At 43.8% G+C, this 26,108-nt stretch overlaps 1 protein-coding gene across 1 annotated transcript in view; it reads right to left on the bottom strand.

The window, feature by feature from the left end:
* Window positions 1–25,815, bottom strand: part of LOC102568352 (mucin-5B) — an 86,988-nt gene extending 61,173 nt beyond the window's left edge. The window contains exons 1-9 of the mRNA XM_019476644.2: window positions 25,506–25,815; window positions 23,588–23,843; window positions 15,993–16,107; window positions 13,218–13,305; window positions 10,592–10,719; window positions 9,967–10,204; window positions 9,459–9,584; window positions 2,574–2,691; window positions 183–321 (exon numbers count right to left, since the gene is read on the bottom strand). Of these exons, the coding sequence (XP_019332189.2) occupies window positions 183–321; window positions 2,574–2,691; window positions 9,459–9,584; window positions 9,967–10,204; window positions 10,592–10,719; window positions 13,218–13,305; window positions 15,993–16,107; window positions 23,588–23,843; window positions 25,506–25,587 (1,290 nt within the window). The 5' untranslated portion in view covers window positions 25,588–25,815. The remainder of the gene's footprint in view (window positions 1–182; window positions 322–2,573; window positions 2,692–9,458; window positions 9,585–9,966; window positions 10,205–10,591; window positions 10,720–13,217; window positions 13,306–15,992; window positions 16,108–23,587; window positions 23,844–25,505) is intronic.
* Window positions 25,816–26,108: the final 293 nt, after the last annotated feature.

The raw sequence follows: 26,108 nt of genomic DNA, 5'->3' as shown, positions 1-26,108 counted from the left end.
CAGAAAACACTCAGTGACAATCATAGATCATGCAGAATCACTTACGTGGTTTAAAGGTAAACATGTACTTAAAACTTTTGTTAGATTAGTGGCTATTTGAAAAAGTGAGGCATATAACTTATATCTAGCTTAACATTTGATCCTAAATAAATTGAAAAATTAAATAAGAGATTTTCTCCTACCTTAGCTAAGACATAATGGCAATTTCCATGAAAAATGTACTGTTTCTTATCAAATGTAGTAATGTGGAATCCTCCCTCTATATTACAATTTCCAGCACAGGGAAGAGATATACAAGCCCACTGGCCTCCAGTACAGGTACTATAAAAGATGCAAGAAGGAAAAAATATGTTAAAATATAAAAAGCTACATAAGGGTATAGGACAATGGCTCTATACCTTTTTAGTCTTGAGGCACCCACCCCTTTGAAAATTCCAGCTTTCTTTTTATTAGTTTTTTGACTTCAGAAAAATAATAGTGCAATTTTCCTGTTGCAAACAACTCAAAAAGACCACAATAGGTCGAAATGCCTTTAACACTGTGGATTCTAGGGCTATGCAAAATTTTGCTGGCTGTTTCAATTCGACACTGTTTCGACTCATTTTAAACTTGAAGCTGCAAAATAGAATCAAAACAAAGGGCTTCAAAACAGCCTAAAAATAAATGAGTTTTGGTGAGCTGTCGAGGGCTGCAAGGGTAGTCCCACCCCCGACAGATGCCCCGCCCCCTGGTCACCATCTTGGATCAGGAGTCCCGTCCCTAACCCTTGATCTGTGCCACTGAAAGTCCCTCCCCTTGCCCCTGAATGTACTCATTGTAGGAGGGGAGGGTTGCCAACCTGGAAGCAGAAAAAAACCCCCAAATCATAGACTAAAAGTCAAACTCCTGTTAGAACATATTTTAATTTCATTACAAAAAATATTTTTGTCATAATTTGTGTCTGTGTAGTGTATATAGAGATGGTTGCATAATAACTCAAAATCCGTATCCTTATATATTATGTGTGGGGGGAGTGTGGGGTATGATTGGGGTAGGTGCATATGGTGGGGAGGGTGTATGGGGGAGGTTTGTGATGGGGTGTGGCTGTATATGTGTGGGGGTATAGGGTATGTTGATGGGTATAAACGTGAGGGGGTCATGGGGGCAGGATGTGGTTGTGTGGGTTTTGTGGGGTGTAAGGGAGGGTGTTGGGGGGGGACCTCCCACACACTTCCCCCATGGAAGACGGGCCCCACCACCAGAGGCAGCAACAACAGCAGGTGGTAGGCACTCAGGGTGCTCCTGGACTGGTCAGGTGCTGCCACCTAGGGGTCTGCACTGCACATGGTGGCGAGGTATGCAGCTAGTCCAGGCCACCTCTATCACAAAGGGCTTCCCACGGGGAAACTGCATGCAACGGAGCTGGCTGCTTTCCCCACCTCCTGCTGTGAAGATCCCAGAACTTTGCCAGAAGTGGAGGGGAGTTCCACCCCCTGCTTCCCAGTGGAGTACTGGGATCTGCATGGCAGGGGGCAGGAAAGGCAGCTGACTCCACTGCATGGGGCTTCCCCTGGTGGCACATGAGTGCCAAGAGCTACATGCATGCCACGGGAAGCCCTACACGCTAGAGGCAGGCCAGCTTGGCTGCGCTCCTTATCACCAAGTGCAGCGCTGGCTGGAGCTACACACCACTGGGTGGCAGCATCTGTGTAGGCCACGAGTGCCCTAAGCACCCACCACCTGCTGCTGCCACCAGCAACAGGGACTGTACACTGTGGGGGGTGGGGGAGAGTGCGTGAGAGATCACAAACGCCCCTCCCCACTCTCCCTCACCCTCCTCTGCTTTCCCTCACACCCACAACTTGTCCACCTGGTCTCTGACCTCCTTGCTTCCCTCCCCTGGGCCCTAGCTCTGCACTCCTACCAGCCCCATGCTCCTGCCCAGCTGCAGCTAGCCATTCCCCACCCCTGATGCTTCCCTAACTGCTGCCTAGAGTGAGCACTACAGGAGGGACAGGAGGAGAAGGCACTGAACACTGGGGAAGGCAAGCAGCTCCCCCAGCAGCTGAAGCAGTGGCAGCAGCATACCTGCCCAGAAACTGTGCACTGGCTGGGCTGGACCCTTCCATGTACAAAGGTGTGAATGAGGCATGTGAGCTGGTCAGGGTACAATTAGTTGGTGGGTGCCCATGGGCCAGATAAAATTGTCTGGCAGGCCAGATCTAGCCTATGGGCCTTATTTCACCCATTCCTGAGCTAAATCATACAGAGAATAATTTGAATAAGTTACTGTCTCCAGGAGAAAAGGTTGAGTTCTTTACACCAAGCAAGAGAGCATTATGCTTTTTCTGAGGTTTTGAGTTCATTCTCTGCAGAAGACCCCCAACCACAGTCATAATTACATCAAGTTCAGTTCTGATTGAGCTTCTTTACAGTGAATGAACAACATTTTTGATGTTCGTATCTCAAGCTTAGGCTAAGTATATATTCAGTTAAATTAAATATTAAGAACAGGAAATAAAAGGACAACGTAATGCAACTTAGCATTGCTCCATAATAAATGCATCTGTTGCATTAACAGATGAAAACAGTACCAGTTTTGGCAAGGAACAGAGTAGGTCTCTCCAGTTGCATAGACTTTGCCTTGAAACATGCATGGACATCTCTCTCTGGGGACACATATTTTGCCTTTGAGGTCATTGAGAATAGTTCCTGTTGAAACATATTAGTTAATAAATATTTTTTATGGGGTAAGAACAAAGATCAGAAAGGAAGTAAACAGAGTACATCATACATCAATATTTCTGAATGTCAAAGAATCATAGAAAATTATAACTAGAAAGGACCTCAGGAGGTCACATAGTTCAATCCACTGATCACAGTAGGACTATCCTCAACTGGATCATCCCAGCCAAGGCTTTGTCTAGCAAGGTCTTAAAAAACTCCAAGGATGGAAATTCCACAACCTCTCTGGGTAACCTGTTCCAGTGCTTTCCTACCCTCCTAATGAGAAAGTTTTTCCTAATATCTAGCCTAACCTTCCCTTGCTGCAACTTGAGATCATTGTTCCTTGTTCTGTCATCTGCCACCACTGAGAACAGTCTAGCTCCATCCTCTTTAGAACCACTCTTCAGGTAGTTGAAGGTTGTTATTAAATCCCTGATAAATCTTTTCTTCTCCAGACTAAAAAAGCCAATTACCTCAGCCTCTCCTTATAAGTCAAGTTCCCCAGTTTCCTAACTATTTTTGTTGCCCTCTGCTGGACTCTCTCCAACTTGTCCACATCCCTTCTGTAGTGGGCGACCCAAAACTGGACACAGTACTCCAGATGTGGCCTCACCAGTGCTGAATAGAAGGGAAGAGACACTTCCCTCAATCTGCTGGCAACACTCGTAAAAAATAAAGCCCAGTATGCTGTTAGCCTTCTTCATAACAAAGGCACACAGTTATCTGGTATTCAGTTTATTGTCTACTGTAACGTCCCTTAATGCAGAGCTGCTGCTTGGCCAGTTGGTCCTCAGTCTGCACCAGTGCATGGGATTGTTCTCTCCTGAGTGCAGGACTTTGCACTTGTCTTTCTTGAATTTCATTGGCTCCCTTAATCCTAGTTCTACCCTCCAGTATATCTACTACTCCATCCAGCTTGGTGTCATCTGCTAGCTTTCTGAGGGTGCACATTGGCTCGTCTTCCAGATTGTTGATGAAGATATTTGTCACAACCCAAAGGTGTGATTTTGTTTTTGTGTGTGCTTTGGCACCACTGAATTATTTTCCCGCCATTTTGAAGCTTTCTTTGCAGGGTGCATTTCTTCTTTGCAGCACAGAAGTGCACGGTGCAAAGAGTTCCCGCTATTTGTATTAAAATTCGAGCCCCATTATTGGCTTGTGTTAAAATATTCCCATGTGGCGGCTAGCGATTGGCTTGCTAGCCATATAAGAGGCTTGAGTGGTTTCCGCCCAAGTTGGAGAACTTGGAGAACTCTGAGGAGAACCCCGCAAGGGAGGACTCCACGAACATCAGGAGGAGGAGACTTCACGTCTTGTGAAGATCTCTAAGTGCTGCAGAGCCTATTGGACCCAGCGTGTTTCAAGAAGGCAACAGGGGTCTGATCAGCCTCTAGCCTCTCCCCATCACCGAGTGCAATCCTCGACGTATCCCTCTTCCCTGCGCGCAAAAAAGGATCCATGGAGCCTCGACAACTCCGTGTGAGTGAGTCTGAGTACTGTCCGAGTCCTCAAACTGGGGATTTAAGTGGAACTTTGCCTGGGAAACTGTCCAGCCTACACCGCGACCATCTATGGTGTAAGTAAACAATCTTGAATCAACCATTACGCGTCCTTGCCTAATTCTAGCATGTTGCCTGCTTTCTCCGACCCAGTGTGCCCGGGCTGCTGGCCACAGCCCACGGTGCAAAAAAGGGCCTGGATCCCTCCCGGCCCGCACATGGCGATGAGGATGGGATCAGGGGAAAGCACGCTAGAGCTAGAATTAGTTAAGAACTGCCCTTGGCGCGGTGAAAAACGCCAAGTGAAAAGTTTTATGGAGCTGGAGGCGCATATCGCTTACCACCAGGCGGGCGGAATGGGTGAGAGATGTATCAGCGGACGTCTTTCGCTGAAGGGAGAAGAGGGAGCTTCTGAAGACGGAGCCCTGAGAGAGAGGGAAGTGTATTTGCACCCTGCGGCATTCGGGTGTATGATGAGTGATGAGCGGGTCCTGTTCAGGCCCCTCGATACCGTGTCCCTCGCCAGAGTCAACCCGGCGGGCGCAGTGAACCCGACCCTCACCCGGGAGCATGCCCGTTGCCTACGATATGCTCGGGAGAGTGAAGAACTGGTGCCAATTGGCCGGTTCTCCCCTTTCATGGTGGCGTCCAGATTAAGGGGTCGCGAGCTTCCATCCGAGCTCCGTGAAGATCTGGAGACGGAGGAACGCGCCGCAGATGAGAGGGTGGCCCTACAGTACGACAAAGGGGGAGAATTAAGTGCAACTTTCCGTACAATCACTAATTTAATGAACAAGAATTTAAGTTTAAAGGCCCAGCTGCATATGGCTGTTCAGGTGGTCAAAGAAGCGGCTGAGAGAAGGGACCCTGAAACGCCAGTCCAAGATGGCGCTAAGCAAGAGGGAGACCGCGTGGAAGAACCGGAAAAGAAGGGTGGAGCTTTGGAGGAATCCGCGAGAGTTCGGTCAGCGACTCCGCCCACCGACGCAGCGTCGTTTCCGTCAACCCCGCCCAGCGACGCAGCGCCGCCTTTGACGACCACGCCTTCTTGCTGACGAAAGGGAGAATTGAGCAGAGGAGCGCATCCGCCCCTCCTGCCTGAAGCAGTAACAGCAACAATGACTCCCGCAGCAGCAGTTCAGTCTACAACAACTAACCGAATTGTTACTGCCTACTATGCTCGCACCAGAACTGAACTACAGGATTTATGTAGAGAATCAAGAATCCAACCTGAAGAAACTCTAGCTGTACGGTTGGGACGTTTGGTCATGGAACTTGGATCCGACCTGCTGAACCAGGAAGAAGCAAGCTTCTTAGTCAGACAAGCTTCGTGGAGTAGAGGACATGCCACTGACATCGACATGATAGCGGTCAACGTTCACTAGCCTATTCCACTGCCAGTGCTTGTTGCAGGACTAATCGGTCAGAAAGCCCACGCATGGCATGATGGACGGCCAGAACATACCGGCACAGAACATCTCATGCTAGCAATCATCGGAGTCTCGTACTGTGCCTGGAACCCCAGAGCATGTGCGCTGGGACTGACATCACTCCAGCGAATAAGACCATGGCCTCATCGTCATCTACGAGATCCTGGAACCGTTCCAGTAACCGTTCACAGCCTAGATAGTTGTCTTGAGGTTTATGGGTGAAAGAACATCGTCATCCTCCGGATTCTGCTCAACCCAATGGTGAACCAACCCGTAAGCAATCTCCTTTGTCAGCTGTCATGACTGCGTATCCTGATGGAGCCAAGATTATCTAGTGATCAGGACTGTCGACACCCGACCGGAATTCAAGGCATAAAACATCACAAATCCGATCTTCCATCATTGCTACAAAGAACACCAGAAGAGCGATACATGTTTGGATTTCTCCTACAGCGTTCTGGACTCAATAAGCGGCAACTTAGGATTTTAGGGGACGCAGGCCAATGGCAACTGGCCTATGAGTTAGGTTTCCGTTATCTAGAAGAGTTAGACGACGGCTCCTCAACGATTTCATCTAGTTGAGTGTATAAGAGAGGATAGTTTAGAGTAGCAACCACTTGTATCATATAGAAATAATAGTAAAGATCCATGAATATGTTGAGATACGTTAACTTATTTTTTTTTTGAGAGTTTTTTTGTTTACAGATCCGGAATTCAGAGCGCGTGGTGAAGAGAAGCCCTAAGAAGGATAACATCACCGAAAAGTGAGGGCCTAATGCGCGACTTCTCCATGACGCCCACTGAAGCCCTGATCATGCAGTTTTGTTATAAATCCAATTATGTGTGTATGTTTGTGTTGGTTATTGTCTAATTTGATCCCAGGAGAACGAACTTTTATGTTGATGAGTTTTGTGTTTGTTTGTTTGTTTGATGACTCGTGATAAAATTCTGGATCACTCGAATAATGAGCGTACAGCATAATTCAGCTGTGCCTTCAGCAAGGGGGGATGTCACAACCCAAAGGTGTGATTTTGTTTTTGTGTGTGCTTTGGCACCACTGAATTATTTTCCTGCCATTTTGAAGCTTTCTTTGCAGGGTGCATTTCTTCTTTGCAGCACAGAAGTGCACGGTGCAAAGAGTTCCCGCCATTTGTATTAAAATTCGAGCCCCATTATTGGCTTGTGTTACAATATTCCCACGTGGCGGCTAGCGATTGGCTTGCTAGCCGTATAAGAGGCTTGAGTGGTTTCCGCCCAAGTTGGAGAACTTGGAGAACTCCGAGGAGAACCCCGCAAGGGAGGACTCCGCGAACATCAGGAGGAGGAGACTTCACGTCTTGTGAAGATCTCTAAGCGCTGCGGAGCCTATTGGACCCAGCATGTTTCAAGAAGGCAACAGGGGTCTGATCAGCCTCTAGCCTCTCCCCATCACCGAGTGCAATCCTCGACGTATCCCTCTTCCCTGCACGCAAAAAAGGATCCATGGAGCCTCGACAACTCCATGTGAGTGAGTCTGAGTACTGTCCGAGTCCTCAAACTGGGGATTTAAGTGAAACTTTGCCTGGGAAACTGTCCAGCCTACACCGCGACCATCTATGGTGTAAGTAAACAATCTTGAATCAACCATTACGCGTCCGTGCCTAATTCTAGCGTGTCGCCTGCTTTCTCTGACCCAGCGTGCCTGGGCTGCTGGCCACAGCCCGTGGCGCGAAAAAGGGCCTGGATCACTCCCAGCCCGCACAATATTGAGCAAAACTGGCCCCAGGACTGACACCTGGGGCACTCCACTTGATATTGGCTGCCACCTAGACATTGAGCCATTGATGCCTACCCTTTGAGCCTGATGATCTGGCTAGTTTTCTATCCACCTTACAGGCCATTCATGCAACTTTATTCATCCAACCCCGTACTTCCATAGCTTGCTTGTGAAAATGTTGTGGGAGACCATATCAACAGCCTTGCTGAAAAATCAAGGTATATAATATCCACTGCTTTCCCCACATCCACAGAGCCAGTCATCCATCATAGACAACGATCCATGCTGACTGTTCCTAATCACCTTCTTCTCCTCCAAATGCTTAGAAATGCCATGGGTTTTCAAAGATGATAGCCAGAGGCTCTGCAATCACATTAGCCAACTCCCTCACCACCCTCAGGTGCATCCCATCCAGCCCCATGGATTTGTACACATCCAGTTTTTTTAAATAGTCCCTAACCTGTTCTGTTGCCAATGCTGGATGCCCACCTCCTCCCCTCCTCCTCTCCTACTGTGCTTTCACGTGTAGTATACTCATCCTGTGTAGTTTGTCCAAGTTTTTGTAAGTTTCCTTTTTGCGTTTTAGTTCATTGAAAAGTTCGCTGCTAAGCTAAGCTGTTCTTCTGCTATAGGTGCTTTTCTTCCTACGCGCCAGGATGGTTCATTCCTGTGCTCTCAGTAAGGCTTCTTTAAATTACACCCAGCTCTCCTGGACTTCTTTCCCTCTTAGACTGGCCTCCCACAGGATCCTATCCATCTGTTCCCTGAGTGAATCGGAATCTGATTTTCTGAACTCCAGGGTCCTCACTCTGCTGCTCTCCTTCCTTTCTTTCCTCAGGATCCTAAACTCAGTCATCTCATGGTTGCTGCTGCACAAATTGCCATCCACTTCTACATTCCCCACCAATTCTTACTTGTTTGTAAGCAGCATATCAAGAATAGTATTGCCCTGTACCAGGGTTTAACTCCAGCTGTGGCCTTGATGCCCCTGGAGCCCCCTCAGCCCTTGTCTAGTCTGCCTGTCTTTGGGCACTGTCCCCTTCTCCTCACCTGCCATGCCTTGATGAAATGCTACTTTCAGAACAGGGAGACTGCCCCAGGGCTTCCCAAGTCAGATCGCTTCTCATGAACACAGGTGTCAATGCTCATTGCCTTAAGGGCTAATTACATGACTGACTGCCTCTTACACTACGCCCATACCTGCTGCTGATATATGCCCCTCCTGGGCTATGAGCTCCCAAACCCAGTCTTCGCCCCTTTGGGGCTACGGACTCCTTGGCCCTCTCAGTCTCTAGCATGACTCCTAGTCTTTGGCCCCCATCTCTGGGCCCTGGCCCCACTCCTAGGCCAGTTGTGACACTGCTCCAGCTACTCTGGGGCTATATTGCACATGGCAGCTTCTGCTGGGCTGTGCCACATGGCCTTGGAGCTGCTGCCCCAGGCCTGGGTGGCACAGCCCCAGATTCACTGGAACAGGGCTGTTCTCCATGGCTGCAAACCAGTTATCAGGTGCAACATGGCCCCCCAGGTGGCAAACAGACACTCCAGGGCTATGTTGCAGTTGGCTACTGCTCTGCAGAACCTGGATGTGAGCTGGAGCAAACACCACATGTGGTGCACAAAGCCATCAGGTGCCTCCCACATGCTGCCTGTGGGTCACTGAGATCTGTGGGCTGCACTGGAGTCAGGATGATATGGCTCTGTAGGCTAGATCCAGCCTACAGGTCATATCTTTGACACCCCTGATTTATAGCACACATCTAGCTTCACCTAGAAGAGAGATGTTTTTCAAACCAGTTTGTAGACCATAAGAAACTGTTCATTCCTATAGTGCTGTAATAATGGTGGACTTCCCTTGACTGCCTTGGATTATCTAGAATTCTTGTAGGGTGAATGTATTATCTATATGCCAGTTTTTAATACATTTAGGAATGTAAAATTCTCTCTGCAGTTTTATTTAAATACTTGTAAATTTTACTGAGCAGGAAAAACATTTCCTCTATGTGAAATCTCCTCTTGTTGTCCTCCTGTTCGGTAGTGCTTATTATAAAAAGAATGTTACTTTACCAGCAGGACAGAAGCAACCATCTGTACATGGGGCTTTACAAATCTTGCTCCTCTCTGGGTCTGCACAAGTGTCAGCACAAGGATCTCCACATTCTATATGTTTCATGTTGTTTGGACACTCTTTGTCTGCAAACCGAGATGAAGCAGGCATAAATGGTAAGGTGTTATATCAATTTACTTACTACACCCAACTAGTATAGTAAATATCCTCCCATACTCTGTGAGGTCAGTGAGGCATATTCAAAGGCTTGAAGTAAAGAACTGCATTTTTTATCTTTATGCTTCACTAATTTAACCGGTAAACAAGTAATTCTAAATAGAGAATTTTATAAAAAGTCATGTAATTTCAGACAATTCTCCCCCTACCCCCACCCCCAAACCTTTTATACAATATATTTTAAACAATCACTGCTGTTACCTGCTCTTATAAAATCTGCTCAGGGTATATAACTTATTCTTTGGTACCAATCCAATTGTTTGAAAAAAATCAAACTTAATGATTACTTACAGCAAAGCTCTTTGGTTCTCCATTTCCCAGGATTGCCCCCCTTGAGGACACAGTCACGAGAATATTGATTAAGAGTGCTGCATATACAGCTGAAACTCAAATCAGAATCAGATCCAGAATCAGAAGCTTCCTTTGTACAGATGCACATATCTTCAGCGCAGGTTGCTACATAGTCATTAAAAGCAACCTTTTTTTGACAGTTCCCAAAACTGGACATGATTTTCGTACATTTTTTTTTCTGTAAAGAAAGGAAAAGAAATAATCTAAATTTCATTTTTCTCCTGATCCTCAGACTTCAGTGAGTTCCAGGAAGCTATGAAGATCAGTTCTATGTTCAAAAAAAGGTCACAGAAATGGCCTGTGGTGCATTTGATGTGAGCATTTGCTACTCTTTTTTTGAGTGGAGTCTTCTATTCACTGAAGTGCATTTTTCTGCTGTGTATCACTGTAACAGCAAATTCTTTCAGGTCTAGGTTTGCTTTGAGTTGAGATTCATGGCTGGATTCTGGAATAATTTTAATTCTTTTTATGTTGGTTACAGATTTGCCCCAACATAACCTTACAATTCACATCACTGTAATTCAGAAAGGTTTATATTTCCCAAAGCACTGGCTGGCACACTTACATACTGACGACATTGGTATTTGTGGTCAGACTGATCTGTTCCTTCATCTTCAGCTACATCAGGACACATTTCTGTTGGCTCTTCTACTTTGTGAAGGTTTCCAAACTGCCGCGGGTGTATTTTGTAACCTATAAAATACACAAGAGCCTTCTGAATACCAATCAGATCCAGACTGCATTTTTTGTTTCATTTGTCTGTTGTGAGGACAAGTTAAAACATTGTGCTTTAGAGCAGCAGTGTCAAAGATACAGCCCATGGGCCAGATCTACCCCATGGAGCTCTGTTATCCAACCCTGGGTGTTGCTATTGGGTCTGAGGTCATCCATGTGCTGTTTGCAGCACATGCCGAACCAACCCCATGGAAAGGGCCCAGGATGCATGCTGCTTATGGCACCCATCCCAATCACTGTGGAATCCACACTGCCTGCCCTGGCTGGTCCACAGACAGTGTGAGTCTTGGACTGGCTGATGAGATCGCTGAATATGGCATAGATCATGGAGCAGCCAGAACAGGTGTAGCACAAGATGGATCCAGCATGCAGGGGAAGACAGAGATGGGGGTGGTCCCTGGGCCTGATCCAGCCCATGGACCAGCGCTCCACTGCTCATCCAGCCCATGGGGCCAGACAAATTTGACACCCCTATTTTAGAGCAATATTTTCTTTACCAAAATTATCTAATACAAGCAAAAAATCTGTACCACAGCAGGTTACACACTAATAGAATTCCCCCTTTGGTTTTGAAATACATTTATTGGGAGCACCTGAGCACTTCAGAAAACAAACAAAAACCCAAAAGAAACAAAAGTGTCCTTTAATATCTCAATCAGAAGTCTTTGGTATTAAAAAGCTATATAGGTTTAAGTGCCTCTGATGTAATGTGTAAAGTTTTCAAATAACTTCCCCAGAAATTTCATCCAGGACTTTAGAATTTTTCAAGGAAAAGTATTTCTTGAAACTGGTGCATTCTAAGGATTTTTTTGACATGTTAACATTTTCCACTGAAAAAATGTCACAGAAAAATTTCTGACTGGCTCTTCTCTTCAATACTATTCAATCCCCTAACTTACTTCAGGCCTTATATAATATGGCCTACAAATAAAATACACAACTTAACCACTTGATTGCCCCTGGAATAATTGCAAGTCATTAAATTTAGGTTAATCATAACTCCTTTTGTAGTAATTTGTGCTTGTTTCCATCACAGATATGGCAAAGGGAAAACTCTGGCAGAGACCTCAGTGATACCAACTCTCATACTTTCATTATGAATTTTGTGGTATTAAATTATCTTTATAGCCTGGCTCCTGGAGTCATGTGATTCGATGAGCATCTCTACTTCCATTTTAAAAATAGAGATTTTGAAAGCACTATGTAGGAATGGGATACTTCTCCTGCAAAAAGAAAAAAAAAAAGTGGGTTTTTTTGTTCTAAGCAGGAGGGAAATCTCATTTTTTCACAGAATGTTTAGGAGAGAACATTTCCATTTTTGTAGAAACAAAACTGAATTGTTGGACTCACCAGCTCCAAAGCATGACAGGTAGACACCCTAGATGGTTTTCCCTGCCCATTTTACTGGGCTGCCTTGTCCCCTATCAGGAAGGCAGCCAGATTGCCAACTTCCTTGCTCCATGAGTAGTTTGGGGATCAGATAACATGGTGGCCTGGGGTGTCAGGGAGCTACTGCTTCAGGAATTTGGTAGCCGACTATCTGAGGAGTCAGGTCCCTAATACGAATTACACTTTAGTTTTGTGGAGTCAGTGTTTACTGAGAGAAAATTCCTCCATCAGAAATTTTTCAAAACAGGTTTTGTTCCTCATTGTGATTGCTGTGAAGGAAAGCTGGAAACATTGACCAGGACACCTTGTAAACGCTTAAAACCAAAAAGAAATATAACAAACCCCAAATCTATTATGATTTTTATGGGGGGATTTTTTTCCCTCTTGATTCCTTGAATCCTGACTCATGATTATTGAATGCCTGAGGTAGGTAATATTGACTTTTGGAAAAGTCCAGAACCCAGGGCAGCTTGCATGAAAATGCTCCTTCTGCTACAGCTTTTTCAGGATGTATGCTAGGGTACAGGCTGCCCTTTATTTTCATGTACTGGGGTAGAGGCCAAAGCTGTATATTGTCTTAATCTATTTCCAGTTTGAAGAAATATCTGAGGCAGCCAGTTGAGATGGAACCAGGTTTTCTGTAAGAAACTTCAGCTCAATGGAGGTGGTATAAATCAATATTAATGACTTCACAATACACAAATGCAAAATCATAGTCATTATCTTACTATAAGCGGGTGAAAATGTAAAGATGTCCAAAGGACAGCATGCATCTAGGAGAGGTAATTTTCAAAGGAAATTAAGCAGTACCACAATATAAGATCTGTACCATTAACACTTGTTCATTGAAGTTTGAAAGATGCTATTTTAGGCTTCCAAATTCTTGAGTATCATCCGTTAATTCCGGTTTGCTCAAAGCACACACTGCATTTAGCAAATGTGCATGGACTTTAGAGTGTCTTTCAGCAAACCTGAAATCTGCAAATCAAGTGAAAATGGTATTCAGGTTTTGATTCAGACTTCACATAGCTCTAATGTATAGAAGACAGATAACATGCAGTTCCTACCCTTCAAAAAGAGATCATTCTTCCCATTGCCATCAAAATTCCCACACAGACCACAAACTTTCCCTTTGTAAGTATCTTCTAAGTCCAGCTAAGAAAGAGAACAAACAGGACGATCACAGGTTAAAGTTTTTTCTACCCTCAATAACCTCTGGTACTCACTGGTTCAGTATGAAAAAGAAAAAAAAAATGTTCTATGGCTTCTAGTGTGAAAATAATTTCCTGTGGCATTAGGTCTGATTTCACACAATTCATCTAAAAACAATAACTGGCTTGGAATTTTCTACAGGTATCTTTGCACTGTTTTCAGTAGAGATTTACCCCAGTGTAAATTGCCTAAAGGCTGTGGTACTGACTCTGCCTTCCTATAGCTGAATTAAAAAAAGGAACAACTCCTGACAAATGCAGAGCACAAAAAGGATTAATGAGACACCTGCTGAAGTAAGACCAAAATGCTAAGAAAATAATTGGGAGTAATTTATCCAGACTGTTATCTTTAACACTGTCCTGATGAACTCAAATATATGCAGTGAGGAAGGGAAGATGATCCTCAATAAAAAGGGGAAAAAAGTGTCGGATGAAAAATATGCATGTAGACTTCAACAAATAAATTAATAGAATACAATTTTAAAATAAATTACATGTTCAGTGCTTTGTAATATTTCCCTGTTTAGTAATAAATGTGCAATGATATTTCTTAGCAGAATGGCCCAATGTAAGGGGGGCAATACTCCCCTAACTCATTGTTCCAACTGGTTAAGCAGCTAATTACAAACACATTTCACAGCTGAACCAATAATATAGCTATTTTAATGTGCGCTTCTGCCTCCTGCCTAGGTCAAGATACTATAGCCCTACTCTTGACAGCCAGTTGAAAGTGTTTACCAGTCAGCAGACCCTGGAGGTATCAGATTCTGGCCACATTAATTTGACACTTAACTGGCTTATCCTCTCCACCAACACCTGAGAAAATGTCATAACATTTCTAGGAGTTACCAATGGAGACAAGCAACAGGTAACTAAATCAGAATCTAATATTCTTTTTAAATATGAAGAATCTGGATATCTGGCTTCTGGATATCAGAGGTGATTAATTTCTCAATTTTTGGAGGGTTTTCTTCTCTGTTCCCTATACTCTCTCCCTTTCTCTGAGAACTGTTACATGAAATAAAATACTCTAACATATTTACCTATGGCCCCCTCAACATGTTATATCTATTGCATAATCACTTGATATTGTGCAATTAATAATTACCTTGTTAATTGAACAATACATTTAGATTGTCTACACATGCAAATTAACTAGCATGCCTTCAAAAAGCTCAACCATCTATGAAGTTATTGCTTTAAAAATGTATAATAACTTTACAGCTGGTTTCTATCCAGCTTTAATTTGCACATGCAGGTAGTCCTGCAACTGGGGGACAACAGCTGCTGCAGTCTCCCAGACTCTGGGGAGAACAATACACCTCAGGACTGGGAGATTGCAACTAATGCAGTCTCCCAGCAGCAGATGTGTGGGGTTGTTCCAGGCAGTGTCCAGGAGATCGTAGCTGCTGTGATTTCCCAGCTGCGGGGCACTCCATGCACCCCAATGGCTGGGAGACTGCAGCAGTGCTCTACAGCTGTGGGGCTGAGAGTCCCACACCTGAGATGGCTCTCTGTCATGGCTGCACATGGTCCCCACAGCTGGGACTCCCATCAGCAAAGGGAGCTCCCAGTCATGGCAGCCTGCTTCTTGCTGATGTGCCTTATTGCATGCACTGGCAATAAGGTGCAATTGAATCTATGCACGTACCCATAATCATGCTTCCTGTCATGCACATGTGTCATGGCAGGAGTCACAATTTTGTGGCTCATGCATTAGATACAGTCATGTCTTTACCTGCACATGTGAACGGGGGCTATGTGAAATCTCATATTTACTCACATACCACACAAATCTTCTGCTCAAAAAAAAAATAGCCCTTCAAAATTTGGGTGCATGTTTTAACAAGGAAAACTGATCTTCTGCCTGGAACAGAACCATGAAGACATTGTAAAATGGCTGCTGCTTCTTTTCCTATTCTCTCCCTGAGCTGATCTCATGGAAAAAAGGATGAATTCTAGTTTTCAGCAGCAGCTAATTTTAACCTTTTCACAGTAGCTGCAGAGTTGGCTGTGACTTTTGGCTGAGCAACCAAGAGCTGATGCTAATTAAAAGTAGCCGAGAGAGTTAAAAATGTTGGTTTTGTCTGCCGAGGAAAGGGAAAGTAAGTCAGCTGCAGATTAAGCTATATCTATCCGTGCTCCATGTGGCCAGAACTCTGGAAACATTTTTTTCCCCTTTTTTCTGCATTACCAAAAACCAGGTGTATATCTTATTTGGGGGCATGTGGTACGCAAGAAAATATAGTATTCTTATTCACGATCCTAGTGGAACTATTTACACAACAAAACTGATAGTTCAGTATTATAGTGATACACATATTCAAGGTAGAAAGGTAGAATAACCCCACCTCCCCTGAATTTGTTTACAGTCCCATAAAAAGAGACAACAAGGATTCAATGGGCCATAGAGACAAAACTATTGTTTCACCCCTAGCTCTGTACAGTTCCCTCATATACAGGTCTGAGGCACTTGAATGGGATAATGTGGGGAAAACTAGCATTGGGCACTGACTGTGCTGCACCTAGGAGCAGATAACTACAGAGCAACTGTTTCAAGGGCTGTCAAGATAGCATCTATCAGGGACACTAAGATTCACTAAAAGAAACCAGCTAACTGGATCTTCATACTAAGAGAGTGTCAGCCCAGTTCCACTTGAGAGTCAGGCCCAGCTTGGATGTGACTTGGAAGTAAGCACAGGTGTCTTCAAACAAAATGTTCTTCACATTGTAGGGCAGGGGAATCCTAGACAAGGGAAACAAAAGAAAAATCAAGACATAATCCAGAGCTCAGATAAAATAATCACATCAGAGGTAATAAATAATGAAAATCAAACTGGTCCCAAAAAGGTGTACATTTATCAGGAAAAAATAGGTTTGATCTCCGTTTTGATAATGCATTCTTTAGCAAGACAATCATTTTGTCCAACATGCCCTCTTGCTTATACTAAACCCTACGAAAGAATTTTGAACATCAGCATCTTCAATCTGAGCCAGATGTTCAGCAAGTATAAAATAAGATGGACCCATTGACTTCAATTTAGCTGTGTTGGTTTATACCATTCAAAAATCTGACCTAGTAAGATAACAAAGGAAAAACTGCCTCTTTCTTAGATCTGAGGAAGGCACTTACTGCCAGAAGCTTGTCCAGCAGCTCTCTCAACTATACAGTTGGTCCAATAAAAGATATTACAAATAAAATCCTTACCTCACATAAAATAGTATAAAGCATGATTACGGTATTAGGAAACTGTGGTATCATCACTATGCTGATAACACTCACACTTACATTGCTTTTCCAGGTAGAATGAATTACTTTCAGGCTCCAGAAAAGAATGCAGCTCGCATAGCTAACTGCAGCTTAGTTTTGTTAAGGCAAAGCATGGGTTTTCACCTTCTGCTACACGGTAGACATGTCTACACATGACATTTACTGCACAGTAGATTAATTAGCCTCACAGTAAACTTCTTGGCATCTACACGTGTGCCCCTATTAGACTGGAGTAAGCTAATTTACTCTGCAGCAGTGCACATATAAACACTGCCTTAGCTGGCTGGGACATGAGGGTGTTTCAGTGCAGGGGCTACCTGCCAGCTAGCCCTGCACTGAACATCATCATGCCCCAGCCAGCCCTTCTGCAGGACAGTGAATTGGGGAGAGCAGCCCTGTGCTGGCAGGCTAACCTGCCAGCTGGGGCTGCTTCAGTTTGGCTCAATGTGCTGCGCTCCAGGAGGCATGTTCAAATGGCAATAAACTCCAGGTTTTATTGCCTGTACCCCTTCCTTGGGACTCGCCTCAGCCCTGGGCTTGGGATCAGTGACATTCAGTTGCATCTGGCTAAAGCTCTATAGTGCTTCATGGGAACTTCATGCCCTGTTCTCTCCAATGAGCTGGTTCCTTGGCTATTAAAGTGCCCATAGACGTGCTTATTCACATTCTAATTAGAACATGTCAGAGCAGACTCAATTAATCGAGTCTACCCCACGTGCTAATTGGAACGCTCTAGCGTTGCCTCACCAATCATATGTTTTAAGCCTCCATGCCTTTCAAAATGGCTGAGGGGGCACTTTATCTAAACCTCACTGAATGAGCTTTAAAGTGTTCCACAGCCATTTTGAAATGTGCAGGGGCTTAATACATGCAACTGAGAGCTGTTTTAGAATGGCTGTCTGGGAACTACTCTAATTAAAACACCTTTGCCCCTAAGCATGTGTCTAGGCAGCCTTATGTTATATTGGGATCTCCTCCCTCTCTCCTTCTCCTAAAAGAACTTTCCAAGGCAACTAGGGAGTCAAGTAACTGAAATTCCTTATGGGAGAGACGTATTCCAGTTAGGAATCCCAATGCCCAGGGAAAAATCCTCAGGGCATGAAGCAGGTAAACTGTGAGTTCTCATGAAGCACTGACAAATCTGAGACAACTTCAGTTTTATGGTTGACTAAGATGAAACAGAGCATTTTCAATTCAGTTCAAAACCCAGAAAGAGAATGTTTTGAACAGTTCCAAAAACATCAGTAGGAATCTTTTCATTTTGTGAATAAACCCCAGTATTTTGAGATGTCTTCCTGTTTTTGAGACAAGAATATACTGTGGAATGGAAACTCCCAATTCTTGCTCAGCACTGGTTCTTGCTTAGATATAACGAGAAGTTTTATTTTTTTTAACTCTCAAGGTTTGTTCCAAATGTTTTTCTTGGAAGGGCAGATTGAAGTCCAAATTATTTTTGAAATTGGGGAAACTGTTGCTTTCAGCTGACACTGATTGTTGTACATATGTCATATTATATTAGTTTATAACACATGAATCTAGAGACTGAGATTTTCAGACACAACTGTTGTTTTTAAGTACTTTTGTTGTTGGGTGCCCAAGTTTGCAGAGGCCTGATATTCCCAGCTCTGTACAAAGTAGGCTTCTTCAAGATGTCTCAAGTTGGGCATCCCAAATCATTTGTACATTTGAAACTTTGCCGCCCGGGGTTATTTTTATAAATTTTAAAACTAAGCAAAGTATCAAGAGAAATAAAAGTACAAGGACAACAGAGCTCTCCCATATCTATCTTGAGAACCAAATATCCCATTCTCCAGCATAACTGGAAATTCGTAAAGCATAATGTAAAAGGAATAATCCACAAATGGATACTGTGAATAATCCAAAGACTAGATCCACAAATGGACTTATCTTTTGCAACACTGGGCATGTCTATACATGCACATTAATGCACCGCAATAATCTCTGGTGCTTATTGCACCAGAATGTAGTGCTCCTGTGCGCACACGTGCCTGGGATTGCAGCATGTTGAGCTGGGTCTGAGCAGCCCCAGCTGGCAAGGGGCCCAAGGGTTAGCCTGCCAGCCCAGGGCTGCTCCCCTCTGATCCAACATGCTGCAAAGGGGCTGGCTGGAGCACAAGGGTGTCACAGCATGGAGCTAGCCAGCAGGCAGCCTACACAGTGAAGCACCCTTGTGCTCCAAACAGTTGGGGAAGCGTCTACATGTACATTGCTGTGGAGTAAAAAACTCTGCAGCAAGATAGTACTTGTATTTACAGAGAAAATTAGTTTACTCCATCTTAACGGGGGTGCACATGTAGATGCATGACATTTACTGCACAGCTAATTAGGCTGCTGTACAGTAAACATCTCTTGTAGATGCACCCACTGAACACTACAGTGCCTAACTTTGAGTTCATTGCCATTTACTGGAATTCTCTATACAATGCTAGGGAAAATTAAACACCTAAGTATGGGATACAGTAGAACCCCGACTTATATTGCATGTATATTGCGTACATTGTGTTCCTGAGAAACCTCTCATATCACAAATTCTCGCAACTTGGGGTGAATTTTCCCATAGGAAATAATAGAAAAGTGAGGGGTTGCGTTCCTTGGACCTCACATTTATGACATGAAAGGCACCAAATACAACCTTTCCCAACCAATACTTTATTTATTATGTTACAAAAACGTATTGTAAACCTATTTATTCATTTACATTATAAGTAAAATAAAAAAATACAAAATGGACATGCAACAATCTTCAATCCATCCATCAATGGGGAGCCAAGTCTTCATCCAGGTTGAACACATCAAAAGATGGTGGTGATCTCTCTCCCCCAGAAGTGACTGGGTATCCTCCAGAAGTGGAGGGCTGAGAGTCAGTTGATTGAGTTGATATAGTGCTGTAACACTTCCTGAAAAACTTGTCCAAGGAAGACTGCACTGAGCAGCACTGCTTCTCCCTGTAAAGCTCCATGTAGCAGGCATTGGTTTCCTTCATCAGCCTGGCAACCTTAGCACTTCTTTCACGATTGGGGTCATTTTCGTCAAAGAAGGCTAGGTGACCATCCAAAAGTTTGAACACATCAGCCAGACCTTTCATCATGAGAAGTAGGGGAAAGGGCCTTTCATTTTCTTCCATGGGCACTCCCCATCCCTCTTCATGGCACTCCCCATCCAGTTCAAGAAGATCCTCATTTGAGAGTTCCTTCCTATGGAATCGAGCAGCTCACCCACACTTTCCTCATTGACCTGCTCAAAGTCCACCCTCTTATCCATCTCAGTGATCTCATGCCTTGTATCACTGATAAATTAGTCAATGGCAAAGCCTCGGAAATCATTCACAATAGCAGGCCAGATATTTTTCCAGACACCATTAAGGCACTGCTGCGTAACATCATTCCAGGAGTCTCCGATGATGTCTATGGCCGTCCTGATGTTAAATGCCTTTCAAAATTCTTTGACATTTGCCTTTCTTTTGACTCTGCCTCATTGATAAGCTTCTTGAAGGTCTTCTGTAGATGATAACTTTTGAAAGTTTGAATAACACCCAAATCCATGGGCTAGATGAGCGATGCTGTGTTCGGTGGCAAGAACAGCACCTTAATGTTCTCACTGAGATCACCAAGGCTTGGGGGTGTCCTGGAGCATTATCAATGAGATGCAATAGAATTTTGAAAGGCAGATTTTACCTGTCACAATAAGCCCTCAACTCCAAATGTAGCATCTGTTTCCGGAAGAGTCTGGTTTTGTCCAAGTTGAAAACTTGCCTCAGATCATAGCTTCCCTTCTCAATGGCAGCCTATAGAATTGAAGGAAATTTATCTGTAGCACTTTTATCAGCAGCTGCTGCTTCACCCATCAGTTTGAGATTATGAAATTCATGACGTGCTTTAAATCTATCAAACCATCCAGCACTTGCATTAAATGGTTTGGCTTCAGGATCATGACACTTTAACACTTCATAAATGCTGCATGCTTTTCCTTGAATCACCTGGGTCGGAAGTGCTACATATTCTTGATTCTGGTGCTCAATCCATGTTGTCAACTTGTGTTCCATTTTCTCCAAGATGGCCGACCTTGTTAATGAAACACGGGCAGTAGATAAACATGTAGCACTCTTACAGGACTCCTTAATTTTCTCTGCGTTGTCCCTAATTGTACGGAGAGTTGACTCACTGAGCCCTGTAGCACACTTAATTTCTTTTGTCTTCTCACCTCTTTTGTATCTCTTCACAACTTCAAGTTTTTCTTCCAAAGTTATAGCTTTCCTTTTCCCTGTAGAGGTGGAAGCACTTGTAGAATCAGTATTGGAAGCACTCATCTTGAACACAATGGCGACACTGAGGCTGAATCCTGAATCCTGCTTGAGAACCCAAGCTGCATGTAACTCTGTTTGACTCAGTCTGCGCATCTCGCGTATATACATGAATGACGCGCATCTCGGAGTGTATTTTTCTGCTTGGGCCGTAATATTAATTTGCATAAATGCATGATTTGGGTAAGTTGAATATATGTATTACCTGCCAGGGTATTGTTGGAGCATCGTGCTGCCAGCTCAGGTTCATACTGTGATCAATTATTAACCCCAGGTCTGTGGTGACAAGTGAAGGGGATCTTCAGTCCTGCTTCCTGAGAGGCAGCAGTTGCACATGCACCCATGTCATGAGTTTTGCCTGCCAGAAACTAGGGGTGCAGGGCCCCAGAGCCCCCTGGCACCAATCTCCTTGACAGCTGGCAGGCTTTGTGTCTGCAGCAGGGCTTAGCAACCAGCCCTGCAGTAATTTCCCTCCCCACTGTGCCCCAGGACAGACACAGTTGTACAAGCACCCATTACACGACTTTTGCCTGTCAGTAGCTAGAGGTGCAGGGTCCCAGAACCCCTGCATCTATCTCCTTGAAAGCTGTCAGGCTTCATGGCCTCAGCAGGGGCTAGCAGGCCTGCAGTTTTCACCCTGCTGCACCTTAACACACACAGTGTCACCCATGTCACAAGTTTTGTTTGTCTGCAGCTTGAGGTGTAGTTTTCCTCAAACCCCTGCACCTATCTCCTTGAAACCTGGCAGGTTTTGTGGCCTCAGCAGGGGGTAGCATGTCTGCAATTTTGACCTTGCTGTGGCTTAACACATACACGTGACACAAGTTTTGCTTTCAAAACTTGATGAATAAGCTGATGGAGAATAGGTTTAGGTTAGAGATCAGAAGGCAATATTTTACAGTTAGGGTGGCCAAAATCTGGAACCAACTTCCCAGGGAGGTGGTCCTCACCCCTACCTTGGGCAAATTCAAGAGGAGGTTGGACGATCACCTGTCTGGGGTCTTGTGAACCCAGCATTCATTCCTGCCTGTGGCAGAGGGTCAGGCTAGATGATCTGTTTAGGTCCCTCCTGACCCTGGCTACTATGAAACTATAAGATTTTGGGGTGCAGTTTCTCCGAACTCCCTATACCTATCTCCTTGAAACTTAGCAGGCTCCATGCCCTCAGAAGAAGCTACCATTCCTAAAGTTTCATCCAAATCAGGCCACCAATGACAAAGTTATACGCTGTTTTGACCTTCCCCATTATACCCTATGAGTGAAACATCTAAACAGTTTTGCCGTTTCGACCCTGTTTCAATGGAATGGAATGGAAGAGCTGTTTCAAATTGAAACAACATTTGAAATGAAATGCTATTCTGTCAAAACGCTGGTCGAAATGGAATGGTGCTGTTTCGCACAGCCCTAATGCCTAATTCATAAAGTGAGTCAGGCACTTAAATATCTAAGGGTGTGTACAGACATTTGTGGATGTTAGGGGGAGGTTACATTGGGAAAGTAAGTCCTGATGGGGGTAGGTTGGGGAGGCTAAAAATAGCCTCTGAGCCTGGGGGATAGGCAAGAGAGTCCCCCATCCCTCCAAAATCCCTGCAGACCCTGTGAGTCCCCCAGATCCTGTCAAACCCTCTTTGACTTCACCAATCTCCCACAGACCCTACCTGCCCCCCTGATTCCCCTGTGCATGCTGCCTGCCCTCCCCACCCCCCAACAATCCTCCCAATCCCCCCATGGATCATGCTTTGCTTGGCCCCCCTGATCCCTCCTGCAGACCCCAATAGCCCCCTAATCCTTCCCATGGAAGCCATCTGCTCCCCCATTCCCTCTGATCCAACCCACAGATCCCACTTTCCCCCTGATCCTCCCAATCCCTCTTGTGGACCTCACTAACACCTCCAATTCTTCCTATAGACCCTGCTTGTCCTCGCAATCCTCCCCATGGACCATGCCTAATCTCAATTCTCTCACAAACACCTCAATCCTCCCCCCCCCACACTAGCACCCCTCATCCTGACTTACCTTAGATTGATTGGCCATTTTAACTCAATATAACCTCCCCCTAGCCTCCCCAAATGTCTATACCCAGCCTAGGAGGGGTAGGAATCCAGACATCCTGCATTTGGTGTTTCTTATTACTTACTCTAGAGGTCTTTCAGCTTTCTGAATTGCCATTCGCTGTGTAGAGTGCTTAGGTATCTCCAAACCCTCTGGATTAATTGCATAGAGATCCTAGACTCCTAAGCTGGTCATACTGAATGAACTGCCTGAGCACAGATCCTAATACTTAGGCACTGCAAACCTAAGTGTAGGCCCCTAAGAAACTTATTTGATTTCTGCCTAAATGCCAACTGTAGTACAGAGGCTCTCACAAATGATGTTCAGTACTCCAAAGGGTCAAGTGTTTATATGATTTCTTAAAGCTATCGTTGCCAGATCAGCCAACTGGGTAAAAGAAGAAACTTCCGTTTTGGTATACAGTAGCACTATAGAGTTTGAAGTATCACGAATGTCTTACTTTTTTTTTTTTGTATTATCTCACTTTTGCTCACTCTCCAGTTACAGTGAGGACAGTGATCTATGACCACATAGAAGAGGCATGTAAAAGAGAAAATATGTCATCAGTACATGTTTACTCACTCCTTTCCATTCACTATGATGCCTGAGCCTTTCACCTCCAGAAACACCCCATCAATGTTGGCTGTGAAGTAGACAGGGGATCCTTGCCCTTTACTGCGCTTGATTTGGATGTTGAAGTCCTGGTAGCCATCATTGCAGTGCGAGGCAAAAACATAATAGCAGGTTCCAGGAAAACTGAATTTAACTTGGTCAAATGTCTGAAAGTGGAAATTGCCCCAGGTAGCACATTCACTCTTGTTGACTGCAGGAAGCTGAACTGTAGAAAGAGATAAAGTGGGGAGGTTACAAGTGTGCACAAGCTCTTATTTCCACACAACCAGCCTCTCCCATTGGTGTGGTTCTTTAAAAATATGATGGGAGAGTTTCCCAAACAGTAATAGCATCCAACTCATATTGGATTACACTGGGAGCTGAGTGCCTTTGTGTCCTTTTTCCCTTTAAAATTATTCCCTTTACATATCATTAAATGTTTGCTGTTAGAAACTAGTCACTTTGACTGGGCCCCTGTTCAGCAAATATCACTAGTGATGTGGCTTTGCAGCAAGATGGCTGCCTCCAGCAGAAAATCAAAAAATGCCAGCTGTAATTACAATTTTTTCAAATGTACTGTGTTTTTCATAGTTTATTTATGTTTAGTCCTGGCTTAGACAGTGTGTTATCCTCGATGGAAATGCCAATAAAGAACTTTTACTGTAAGTTTTTTTGCTTCAATTTTCCACACAACTCAGTCCAACCTAAAACACTTTGGACCTGAGGCTTGGCCCCAATCTGGCCAATTTGTATTGCTCAGAAAACCCTCTGGCTTCTTCTCTTCTCTGCCTGGCTCAGGAGTAAATCATTGAGTTTTGAATTGTCTATACTCCTGCCACATTTCAAAATGGTCTTAGAGGACAAATGAACTAACATCTCAGAAAAAAAAAACTTGGTAGTTTTCATACTGCTGAACTAAAACTAGTGAAAAAACTTCTTCAATGGAAATTACAGCTTAGATTCAAGAATGTGTTTTTGCTGCCATATGATTTTAGTATCTCTCATTGCCCCAGCTGGAAAAATAGCAGGAGAAAATGAGCAGTTTCCTTGATTTTTTTAATCTGGTTCTTGTAGGAATACCAGACTAACAATATGCATCACTGTTCAAATCAAAATCAACCATTAACTTACCTAGTGAACTCTGAAAAGTCAGGAAATATTTATAACTAGGAATCAGCAAGCATGGGTTGAAAATTTCATTATGCAGAAGATACATCTATAAAATGAACTAAGGTGCCAATGACTCTTTACAGCTGTTTTTCTGCTTACAATTTGTAATGGCTACTTGTAACACTTGAATGGAGTAGAATAAATTAGTACTTTTCCACATATCAGGAAAGGGAAAATAAGAATGTTCTACTCCTGAGGGAGTGGGAGACGGGGTTCCCTGCTAGTAATACAGCAACCATCATATCAATTGTTTATGTATTAAATGTACTCGGAAAGCTATGAGACATCGAGAACCAGAAACGAGAATATAACAGACCAGGAATAAAAAAATAGTATAACGTACCATGTTGGGCAAGAAACTCTAGCAAGGCATCATGCTGACAACTATCCCATATACAGTGTGTTTGTGTGTATAATTAGACAGTTAAAGAGGATGTTGCTATTTTTTATATATTAAAAAAGATGCACAGAGAATCTGTTATTTAAATAACTGATCATGAGGGAGAGAAATAGTTGATAGATTGCTTTTTAATACAAAGAAAACAATGAATAACTTAAATGTGATCAAGGTATAGGGACTGCACATGGCGCTAAACTGTATATAAGACTTGTATTTATCATCATCTAACAAATTCTGTTTTTTTAATTGGCATTTATATTTATCACTTAATGGGCATAAATATCTAAGTGAACAACATGAGAGTTAGATCTTTCTTACCTATATTCAGTGGTGCTTTGCCTTCACAACAACTCCAGACTAGGAAGAAGATCCATAGTGCTCTTCTGTTATTTATTCCCATCTCAATGCAAACTGGCAACTTGAAAATACTATCAGAAGAATGTTTTTGCTTTGGCTTATGGGCAAATTTTTATAGTCCAGGAATTTGGCATGAGAACAAAACATTGATGGCAGGGTCCCTGAGAGGTGGAGCTTCACTGATTATTTTCATTGACTCAGATTTAACACTGAGCAATTGAACCTCTTTCTGAAGAAGACAAATTCATGTTCATGCAGTACTCTATTTTGGGTCAGAGGAGATCATTCTTTGCTGCATTCATTTTCCTTTAAAAGCTTTAATATGGTGTGTCTTTCCTTTTGCTACAAACTTCCTTCTCTTTGCTATGTCTTATTAATCACAAGCAGTCATAACCCTGATTTAAGTCCTTCCCGGCTTGCACATAAGTATAGTTCTGCTGCTGGCTCCCTCTTGTGGTTGAATGGATACTTCTTAATATTAAAGCACAAAAATTATTGTAGGGTTAAACATTAGGAGTGGCTTATCTAAAGAAAAATTGCTGACAGCAGAAGGATGAGCATTAG

This window comes from Alligator mississippiensis, chromosome 2 (assembly GCF_030867095.1).
Source record: "Alligator mississippiensis isolate rAllMis1 chromosome 2, rAllMis1, whole genome shotgun sequence".
In the NCBI taxonomy this organism is placed as follows: Eukaryota; Metazoa; Chordata; order Crocodylia; family Alligatoridae; genus Alligator; species Alligator mississippiensis.
The sequence above is the reverse complement of the archived record's forward strand: the minus strand, read 5'-3'. Positions and strand labels throughout refer to the sequence as shown.